The sequence below is a fragment of the Lutjanus erythropterus genome, chromosome 16 (assembly GCF_056507025.1).
Source record: "Lutjanus erythropterus isolate fLutEry1 chromosome 16, fLutEry1.hap2, whole genome shotgun sequence".
Lineage (NCBI taxonomy): Eukaryota > Metazoa > Chordata > Actinopteri > Lutjaniformes > Lutjanidae > Lutjanus > Lutjanus erythropterus.
This window is the reverse complement of record NC_139332.1, coordinates 28,965,867-28,976,376: the sequence shown is the minus strand read 5'-3', so window position 1 is coordinate 28,976,376 and position 10,510 is coordinate 28,965,867. Positions and strand designations below refer to the sequence as shown.

Here is a 10,510-nt window from a genome sequence, read left to right as displayed (position 1 = left end):
TGCTTTTAAATGCCCTTAAAGAGTTATATTGATCATACTTATAGTTCACGTAGTTTTATCAGGTGATGTGTGATACTTGAAGGGGTGTGTATGAGAAGCAGAAAAACATTGCCTGTGACCCCTCGATGATTTTGTGATTTTAGAAAATCTTTTGTTTTATGTCATTTGTTTTTATTAAGCTTATTCTTTGATTTTGAAACAGTAACCTTATGATCCTGATCATGCTGTAACAACTACAAAACAAAACCAACATTAAAACAACACTAAATTATAATAATGACTTGAATGGAACAGAATCTTACTTAGTATATTTTTTTTTACCTGTGTTGTCCATATCATTTCATGCCAAAACAGCTACTGTGAAAAATGTCTTTAAATGTACTCAAAAATACAGTGAAGCTGGAGATGAAAAAAATCTATATATAAATTTAAATTAGAATAAAATAAATAATGGATTTGTGTGAATAGACCTTGAAAATAAAGTCCAAACAACGATTTGTTGTGTGTATTTGTATTCGATTTAGCAGAAACATACATCCATTTTTAAAGGAAAAATTGTAGTAGGCGCTTTCCAGACTTGAGCACAACCCTAATATAGATTGACGTCTGTCGTCACTGTCTGTGCGCCCTGACGTTGCAGACACGCAGCCCTGACGTAAGTATATATTCCAAAATCCCGCCCTCTGTCCTTCCTTTTCCGCTGTACGAAGCTAACGTGCCTAAGGTGCTCGGTTCTTCACCCGAAGCTAAGGCCCTGAATCCGGCGACTAGCACCGTCAAATTTAGGCATCCAACGCTAAAAAGCTAAAATCTATCAACTACAATGGCCTCCGTGTCCGAGCTCGCCTGTATTTACTCCGCTCTGATCCTCCATGACGATGAAGTCACCGTCACCGTAAGTGTCCTGATGTTGCCGGCTTCTCCTCGACAGTTCAGCCTGTACCTCTTTACTACGGAACATTTGCGGGTGCTGAAAGCTCTAGCGAATAAAGCTGTGAAAATGAGAGGCGTGTTGACAAACGGGGATAATGATACGTCTGTCAAAATACGTATATGTGTAATATGTATCCAAACAGTACAATGTTTAGGGTAAAAATGGCGGCATGCTTGTTGCTAGCTAACGTTAGGCCACGTTTCTGTATCAGGATAACTTCTGTCTGTGTTGTGACACTCATGAGTTATATTTACAACATGTGATAGTAGTTGTTTACTCGCCTCATGTCGGCTAAGTTATTCAGTCACTCATTGACAGGTGATAGCTAATGCTAATCTCATCCACAACAGCACACATTATGCTGTATTCTAAGACGTGGTATCAAACTGAAAAGTAGAGTAGTTTTCTACTGTATATATGCTTTGTTACATTAACTGTAATTCTAAGTAGTTTTCTAACCTTATCCTGACAGCTTGATACACGTGTGTGCTGCACAACATCAAATGATGGGCATACTAGTATTAATCATAACATACCATGTGAGATAATATAATAATGCTAATGTGATAAACACTTTTGGCAGATCAGTTTATAATATGAAACAGAATAGCATTAAATTCTCACATTTAAGTAACTGGAAATATTGTTTTATGATTTAAATTATTAGTTTATTATTGAAGTAGCTGTCAGTCCTTGTAATCAAACACAACTACCATGTGACATGATGTGGATTAAGTCGTATGAAAATTGATTCCATGATGGAAGACTTGGCTTGCCCCAGACTTGATGTTTTTATTTCCAGGGTCCCTAAAAGCCAATAGTCTGGTTTTAATGTCTTAATTACAGGCAGACAAGTCTTTAAAATTGACACTGAGGGTTTTGCTCAAATTGTAACTACAAAACAGAACAAACATTAATATACCTTAAAATGTGTCATACTTTTTTGTTATAAACTTGAAATGGGTTTAAAATTGCATTAAGTCTTGAATTTAAAAGTAGAAACCCTGATATTGTGTGCTGATAATTTTGAATGGAGTCTGTTCTATGTATTTAAAAATGTATGAAGTGGGTTCTGTAACCATCACTGTTGTGTCTCTACAGGAGGACAAGCTGAATGCTCTGATCAAGGCTGCAGGAGTCACTGTGGAGCCTTTCTGGCCAAGCCTGTTTGCCAAGGTAAGAATGACACATACTTTATCACATCATACATAAATCGCTGTTGTGCCCTGATGATGTGGAGAGATTGTCACTAGCATTTGATGAAGGTGACATGCACTTACAGGGTTTAAACCAGTAGGATGTAGAAGTGTCCATTTTTCTTAAAAAGTGTGTATAAATATTTTGACTGAACTGTGGTAGGGTTTGTAGTTATTGAAAATGTAAACGTGTTTCTTTCGTTACATAAGAACAATAGTTATCTGGCTGTAGTTCTGTAGGTTTGTGCATCACTCAACAGAACCGACCCTGAACATGTGAATGAAGTGACTCTGATCTGTAAATGTTGTCATTTTATAGGCTCTTACCAGCATTGACATCGGCAGCCTGATCTGCAACGTCGGAGCTGGAGGTGGAGCTCCAGCTGGACCCGCTGCTGCTGGAACCGCCGCCGCTACTGGTGACGCCCCAGGTAACTGAACATATAGACTTAAGCAAATGCTCCCGATACTTTTGTGTTAACAGCATTACTAAATTAGATTAATGATGATGTGGCTTGTTTGATTATAGTCCTGTGCTGTACTTGTTCCTTTAAAAGACAGGACTTAACTGAGCCAGAATTTTGAGTGTAGCAGTGGTGTAGTGATAATATCATTTCTAGATTCAGAGGGAAATCTCTTTAAGTCCTTGCCATAAAGGAAGAACTACCACTTCACCCTCATCTTTTAGAATGATTTCAAAAAGCCAGTCTGGTTTTGGCCACGTTTTTGAATTGTCAGAAATCTCCTAGACTGTTCCTACAAAGACTAGATTGTGCACCCTGCAGCTTTTAACTTAATGTTAACCATACCTTATCTTGTTTACCCCTACAGCCAAGGAGGAGGAGAAGAAAGAGGAGAAGAAGGAAGAGTCTGAGGAGTCCGATGATGACATGGGCTTCGGTCTCTTTGATTAAAACAGCTGTTTTTTTAAGAAAACACAATAAAACCACAAAAATGACTGCTGCCTTCTCTGAATCTTTTGTTCCCCCATCATAGTGTCTGGTACCAATGCAAAGGTCATCTTTCACTACGAAAACTGTTCCCAGGAAGAGACTGTGGTACATTTAATTGCAGGATTTTATAACCGCTACAAATGTCAAACAATAGGTCAGCACACCAGAAACTGCTCCTTTTTTTACTAGTATTGCCACGTGTGATGTTTTGGGCACCAGCCCTTCATCAGACAACTTGATTTATCAATGGAAAAACAATACATTTAAATAGAGTTAAAAGGGCGTTTACTTTTTTTTTTCTTTATCGGGAAAACAAAGGGCACTTCATAAATGAGACAAAATAATTGCATCAAAGTGGAATTAATGGACCCTTGTGTTTTTTCCTTTAGTCGGTAAAACAATATATGCAATTCTTTATTTTCTTTGACCCAAATAAAATCTGGTCATGTTGCAGTCTCTGGGAATGAGTGCACTAGTGTAAATGCTGTCAACCCCATTAAAAACAATGTGGTTTGTCAAAATATACAAGCCCACTTAAAAAAGGACTGGAGGACCATGGTAATAATAACAGAATAGTCTATAACAAAGCCTGTCATACTTTTGGAATCACAATATCTCAGATGATTTTTTTTTTTAATTGATTACCACTGAGGATATTAGGTTGAATAAGCAGCAAGACATAGATAATGGAGCAGTAAAACTGAAATAAAGAGAGAACAGGATATAAGAGCATTTAGAGACAAAAAAAAAAAAAAAAGATACTATATATCTTACAATCTCAGAAACCATGAAAATGTCACTTTAAGCGTTTGTGCACTGTGAAGAAAAGTTGGAAATCTACAAATCTGAAAAAGTCACTCAACAGAAATTATGTTTTATTTTGTGTTATATTTTATTTGATTGGCCTCTTAAAACCCGAAAAACATTGTTATTTCCCTTTTTTGATGCCCACAAAACTAAATTCTGAGCCATTTTTCGTTTGTCAGTTTGATGATCACGGAGAAACCCGAGACCCGTGAAAGATCTCGCGAGAATGATCAGTTTTATTCAAACAATGATCTTTCTTTGACCCTGACCAAATGTTTTCTGCACCTAAAAAATACTTAGGCCTTCAACACAGCGTTGTCAAACTTTAAAACATATATAGTTTGTACAACGTCCTAATGAACACAAATCTCGCGAGAGTTTCACAAAACTAGCGTTCCCAAAACACTAGACACAACTGTTGAAAAGCCCAGCAGTGACTCCTAGCGGACTAAAATAAATGTCACGTTCAGACTTCCGGTGTTTTGGCAATTTATGCTACCTTGTCGAAAAACTGATCCAAGAGATCTCGACAGGTAACACATTTTGACAAGACACCAGTTACCTCACTCTGTGGCACCATGAGGAGACGAGTTGACAAACAAGGGGAGAATGGACTATTATGTTGTTGTACGTTGATGAAACAATGTAAGTAGTAATTATTTACTTATCAAAGATGTCTCTTGTGTTCGAATTTTGTGTTTATCTTTGAGTTTTGTCGAGTTTTAGCCATTTGTGTTGTAAATTGGCGTGACGCAACAGCTAGCTAATTAGCAGACCAGTTTCAAGGCCGTTCGGCCGAATCGGTGCCTTTTCCATCCCCAATACATGCGTAAGTAATCATGGAAAATATCTGAATATTACACCATGTTATCAAGCAAGGCATCCTGTACTTTGTGCTAATTACAATTTTATGGTACATCATGCAAAATCCTAGTAAAAACTTCTGAGAACACTGCTAGCATATTAGCCCGCCACCACTCTTCAGACTGAAATAAAATACCTCAGATATATTATTTATTACGGAGAGGTGCATCTTGTTATCATGTGACTCTATTTCCATTTTGGGCATTTAAATACATTTCTCATCAGAAATGTATACTGGTTTTAATTTGCATTTCAGTCATGTCCCCATGCTTTCAGGTACCTTGAAATACCCCACCCCCCCTTCTTGACTGAGATCTCAACGTTCAGTCCTGTTACCTAAAATATTTCTTCGCATGCGTGTGTGTGTGTAATTTATTTCTTTAATTTTGTGTGTGAGTGCGTCTGTCTCTCTTGTAAAAACAGTCAGGATTCAGGCTGCCGTGACCCGGATTCGAACCGGGGTTGCTGCGGCCACAACGCAGAGTACTAACCACTATACGATCACGGCTCGCCAGTGTCCCAGATGATATAATAACTAAAACCAAAGGTCACACAATTGATTTTTATCAGGTCTACCAGTGTAGGTGTTATTTAATATATGTAATAATTTAGGCCTTTATTCTGAAGGCTTAATGCGATGGAGTTTTTAGCATAGCCATAGCAAATACATGAATAGTATGTGGCCACATTTAAAGGCTTGTTGACGATCCCAAAGTTTTAGAAAGTGCGGCGTAACAGGAAAGAATACTGACTGAAAACGTGGGGACATATGACAACAACATATTGTGAATTTCTGGTCAGAAAATTGAAATGTCTAAATTGTAAATAGAGTCACACGATAATACAATAAAAAATATTAAATATTCTTTTTATCAAATATCATAGTAAAGTGCTGTGTTAACGAGTGGGGACGCGCTAAAATCCTATAATTTCAGTGTTCTGGGTAGATTTTATTAGGTTTTACATGATGTATTTTCAAATTGCAATTAGGATAAAATGCAGGTCACTTTGATTGATAAATACAATGTATTATAGACTGATTGTTTTCATGCATATTTATGCATTTGATGTCCCGGGTAGTGAAAAGGCGCTGATTCAGCGGAAAAGCCGTTAACGAACACTAAACACGTCCAATGAGACAATTGCATGGATGTATTTGTCAGTCAGTCGTCCTAGTAAGAGTGGCATATAAACACGTATATTATCTTGTTAGCCTTTTTGCCTCTGCTTCAAAATGCACACCAGGTTGCCGTGACCCGGATTCGAACCGGGGTTGCTGCGGCCACAACGCAGAGTACTAACCACTATACGATCACGGCTCACCACCTGTCCTGGCTGGTGTTGCAGAGGGAATTAGGGTTCCTGGCGGATATTCGCTCTAGAATATAGTCCCAATTTCTTGTTTTATACCTACCAATCAAAAACTGAAGGCTGTGTTTGTTTTGTCACTATAAGTACACTGAGGAACGTTTATTTACCATAGTCGTAAATCAGGTAATGTAATAATAAATAAACCATCATTATAATATTGCTCAACAGTTACCTTTTAGTTAGGTACCGGAAGTGAAAATCCCTTCATATTCTGAATAGAGGATATACATTATTAGTCATAATGTCGTAACCATCCCAAGGTAGACTGTCCACGAGCCACGGGGTTGTGAAACGCTAGAATATCCTCCTATAGAAGCCAAAAGTGTGTATGATATAAACGTTGTTTTAAGAAGAATACATTGTGTTCGCGATATCGCGGAGAAGTACTACATTACCCACAATTCTAAAGTGCAACAGTGACGTCTCTGATTGGCGGACCTCGCTGTTACCCTGGAAATGTGTGCCATCCGCGCTAACGGGTAGTAGTAGGAACCAAACATGAGTCATACTAATAATGTCGTTATGCTGCATTAAATATAATTTATATAGCGTTACACATAACACAAAGTACAAAACATTACAACAATGTTATTAACAATATAAACACTGTAGTAATGACCTACCTTAAATTTAAGACGAATCGGTATTATTCGCATTGGTTTACGGAGTCAGTAGTCCCTTCACTCTTAGAGTAATTATGTACATAGTCTTGTATGTACTTTTGTCTTTTTTTCCCGTTTTTCAGTACTTTTTTTGCACTGAATCAAATGGTTTATTGGTCATATTGTTATTAATCCTAAATTGGAAACCCCTCGTATAAGGCTCGATACTAGCATGACTGTAGACGGGGGCAACTTGTAGTCACAAGTTTCCGTAGTGTAGTGGTTATCACGTTCGCCTCACACGCGAAAGGTCCCCGGTTCGAAACCGGGCGGAAACAAATTTTCATTTTCTAAATATTACTGTTAAAGAGAGAGAGGACAGTAAGAGAAGTGCCCCTTCTGATGCTGGACTGCTGAAGCCAACTTAGTAGGCCCCTCCACTCTCCCTCTGCTTACAATATCAAGCTTCACCCCGGACTTAAACCTGCAAATGTGAAAATTGCCTGAACTGTATGGATTCATATATTCACTTGTTAGCATATGGTCCCTTTATGCTCATGTAAAGTATCATATCATTTATCGGCAATAATGGAAGGAAAAAAACAGCTGACAGTGTGACAAATTTTAAAAGTGACATCCTCAAATAGCTTATTTTGTCCAACCAACAGCCCAAAACATGAAGACTCTTCATTTACTATTGTTAATGCCAAAGAAAATTAGTAAATTTCATAGCTTATTTTTGATTCTTTGCAACAGCATTTCTCATCACTTTTCAGTGCTAATTTGTATGTTTAGCTACTCACCCTGTGATCAGCTAGAAGTAGGTTTGTGTTATCCTTGTAGCTCAATGCTAACCTAACCAGTGAACTTTGATAATCTTAACTCAAGGTCTACTGATTAGCTTTTTCTGGACTTTTCAACAGCATTTATCTCCCTCAGTGGATGGAGTTTGCTTTGTTGTAGTAAAGGTTGAAAGCTCCAGAAAGAGCCTGTAAGAAGACTTTGTTATAATGAACATGTCCTGCATTTAAATTATTTGGTTTTAGTCCCTCAAAACTTAACATTTACAGTCAAAAAGTGCAAAGTCAAGCACATTGTGGTTCTGGAAAGTCAGACACCTTTTAATAAACACGTCCAAAGAATAAATATTAGATTATTAGGGCAGAGACAGGCACACATAAAGAAGCAGACTCACAAATGATTTCTTTAATAATGATAACAGTGTTTTATTTGCTTGGTTTAGCAACTGTACATGTGACTCCTTCCTGAGAATACCGCTCGCCTCAGGGGAGAGGGAACAGTGGAACGGAGAGAGAATCAGAGAGGGAGGAGAGGAAGACGAAGCTGAAGGGAGGGATGGTAACACCAGGAGAAGAAAAAGAGTAGTACTGTGTGGGTGACAGAGCCGGAGAAGAGAGAGAATAAAAAGGTATAAATAACTCCAGTGGAGGGAGGTAGAAAGACAGGGAAGGAAAACAGGAGGACTGATGGAGGAGAGATTAAAAGCAAATCATGAACAATTTAAAATGGTAAACCCAATAAATAAGAACTGTGCCCTCTTTTATCCACCAACCCATCCTTCATCTATCTGTCTATTTGTCCCTGGTTTTGAGTGGAGTTCAGGTTATACATGTAGCCATAAAACAAGTGAAGACTGACATTCAGTTAACTTTCAATCTAGTTAGTTGCAAATTAAAATAATCTAAGTGCAACTGGAATTAACCCACTAATAAAGACTAACAGATTGCTATTAATAATGTTGAATTCTACTTTGAGTATGAGCCAGAATTTTTAATAAAGGAGCAATTGTAAATTGAGTACTGCAGTCTAAATAGTGAGTTTGAGCCATAGACGATATTTTAAATAGGCTAAAATCATATTTAATATACAGTCTATGGCCCGACATTGTAATTGGACAATAACAAGTGACAGTGGATCCTACACTATGAGTTGATCAGCTGTTTATAACTGTCAGTTGTCTGTTGATGTAATTTAGCCTCGTTATCCTGAAAACAAAAGCCCACTGCTCCGAAAATGCGCACTGCAGTTAGAGTTCAGTGACTGCCTGCTTTACTTTATGCCAAAGTCCATTAAGATATTGCTCAATTTAACTGTTGTAAACATCTACTCCTTCATAAAAGATTATTAATGATTTCTTACAACTCATTAACAGACACTTACTCATTCAGCAAACATTCAGCATTAATTTAGTCTCTGATTGACATAAAACGGGCTATTAATCACACAAGTTATGGGCTTGAAAATAAATTTTTGAGGACACTACGGCTGTACTGTTGTCAAAGAAGTGAATATTTCAGCTTAGCATGTTTCCTTAACCTCAAGTCATGGTCATTTTATGATTTATTACAGTAAATATATTACACATTTCTCCTTTCAAAAGGTGTCCCTGAAAATCCAATTCCTGGATCGAATAAACCAAAAGGTATTTACTTTTTAACTGCAAGCTTGCACTGCATGAGTGAAGACAAACAGGATAGAACATGGCTGATGTAATGACACAATTAGGCTTTAATACTTTACTTCTTTTAAGCAATTAATGCAAACATGATAGGTGACTTGCTGTTAAAAATTGTTTTTGAATTACTGGGTAAAACACTATTGGAGCATTAATTTTGTAATAATCGATTTCAGTTCATATGGCACAGGGTCCAGCACCTCAGCTGTAACTCAAAAACCAGCCTCCCTCCACCTCTCAGCACCTCTCTCCCTTCCTGTTCATCCCTCTCCCTTAATTCACTATTCATGCCTCAGAAACGTGTTAAAAATATAACTTCTTTGTATATTTACTATGCAAGTTAACTTAACAAAAAGTGGCCTGTGACATTTAGTTTGTTCTTCAAAATTCAGCTTTCATATTTCATTTTTTATGCCAGCTCTTGATGCCTGAGATAAAGAGATCTAGAGAGGAGAAGATGAGAGAAAGAGATGAAAATATGACATTTTTGAGGAGCTGTAAATCAATAATTTTTGCCCATACAAGACTGAAAAATTGACAGAGGCTGTAAGAGAAGAGTCAAGGCTGAAAATAGTAATAATAATAATTAATAATGATATAAAAGCATGTTTAAAAACATTATCATCTTCATCATCCTCCTCATCCTGGCTCTTCAGTTCCAGTTGTTACATCCTGCATATATGAGAATGTTAGTTGTGTTTATGTGGCAGATTCTGGTGCGTCCGTTCACCAAAAATATCTCCGCAGTCCTTCAAGCGAGCCTCTGAAACTTCTGCTGGATTCAGTAAAACATTAAAAAGTAGTAATGGATGATTTTTTGGGGAAAAAAAAAAAAAAATCATCTTAGAGGATACGTGATGGGGGAGGAAGAAGAGCGTTTCTCTTGATACAAAAGCAAATAATGCAGCAAAATTACAAAACAAGACGATATTGACTGAAACATGACCGTCGCCAGAGAGAAAAAGGAAATCGATGAATATTTGAGGGAGGAGAAGAGGGAGCTGATTGTTTCAGTCATGTCTGCTGTCCATCAGTTCATTTGTTCATCCGTCCGTCACTGATAATCCATCCAAGTGTTCTCTTCTCTTTCTGATTGGCTAAGAGCTACTGCACTCCCCGTCTCCGCAGCAACAGCCCCCCTCTGACTTGATTAGATCCTGATCATCTTGAGTCGTGATTGGTCGATGACATCCAGCAGGTTCTTGGCGTCGACTGCGAGGGCGTGAGCTGCCATTAGCATGTGTTTCTTGTAGTCCTTTTGTAAACTGTCCGGAACACAGAAGAAAATTCATTACTATGTGACGTTA

General features: G+C 37.7%; 2 protein-coding genes and 3 non-coding genes across 12 annotated transcripts in view; 2 read left to right on the top strand and 3 right to left on the bottom strand.

Moving 5' to 3' along the window:
- The first annotated feature begins 678 nt into the window (after positions 1-678).
- rplp1 (ribosomal protein lateral stalk subunit P1) lies at positions 679-3,088 on the top strand. Its single transcript, XM_084739739.1, has 4 exons — positions 679-895; positions 2,036-2,110; positions 2,450-2,561; positions 2,962-3,088. The coding sequence occupies exons 1-4, from the start codon at positions 824-826 to the stop codon at positions 3,042-3,044; spliced, it is 342 nt and encodes a 113-aa protein (XP_084595865.1). The 5' UTR covers positions 679-823; the 3' UTR covers positions 3,045-3,088.
- Positions 3,089-5,190: 2,102 nt separating this feature from the next.
- On the bottom strand, positions 5,191-5,262 carry trnah-gug (transfer RNA histidin (anticodon GUG)). The gene has a single exon. It is a non-coding gene; the product is annotated as a tRNA-His (tRNA).
- A 739-nt stretch (positions 5,263-6,001) lies between these two features.
- Positions 6,002-6,073, bottom strand: trnah-gug (transfer RNA histidin (anticodon GUG)). Its single transcript has one exon. It is a non-coding gene; the product is annotated as a tRNA-His (tRNA).
- A 919-nt stretch (positions 6,074-6,992) lies between these two features.
- On the top strand, positions 6,993-7,065 carry trnav-cac (transfer RNA valine (anticodon CAC)). The gene has a single exon. It is a non-coding gene; the product is annotated as a tRNA-Val (tRNA).
- Positions 7,066-9,233: 2,168 nt separating this feature from the next.
- The window catches only part of ptk2aa (protein tyrosine kinase 2aa), a 79,725-nt gene continuing 78,448 nt past the window's right edge, over positions 9,234-10,510 (bottom strand). For all 8 annotated transcript variants that reach the window (XM_084739222.1, XM_084739220.1, XM_084739214.1 and 5 more), the window contains one exon: positions 9,234-10,468. In XM_084739222.1, coding sequence (XP_084595348.1) covers positions 10,354-10,468 — 115 coding nt within the window. In that variant the 3' untranslated portion in view covers positions 9,234-10,353. The remainder of the gene's footprint in view (positions 10,469-10,510) is intronic.

What these genes read in the sequence shown, in the direction of transcription:
- rplp1 (XM_084739739.1), top strand. Translation starts at nt 824, where the DNA reads ATGGCCTCCGTGTCCGAGCTCGCCTGTATTTACTCCGCTCTGATCCTC. An exon ending in ACGATGAAGTCACCGTCACC is followed by an intron (nt 896 to 2,035) that starts GTAAGTGTCCTG and finishes GTGTCTCTACAG; the next exon opens with GAGGACAAGCTGAATGCTCT. An exon ending in CGCTACTGGTGACGCCCCAG is followed by an intron (nt 2,562 to 2,961) that starts GTAACTGAACAT and finishes TTACCCCTACAG; the next exon opens with CCAAGGAGGAGGAGAAGAAA.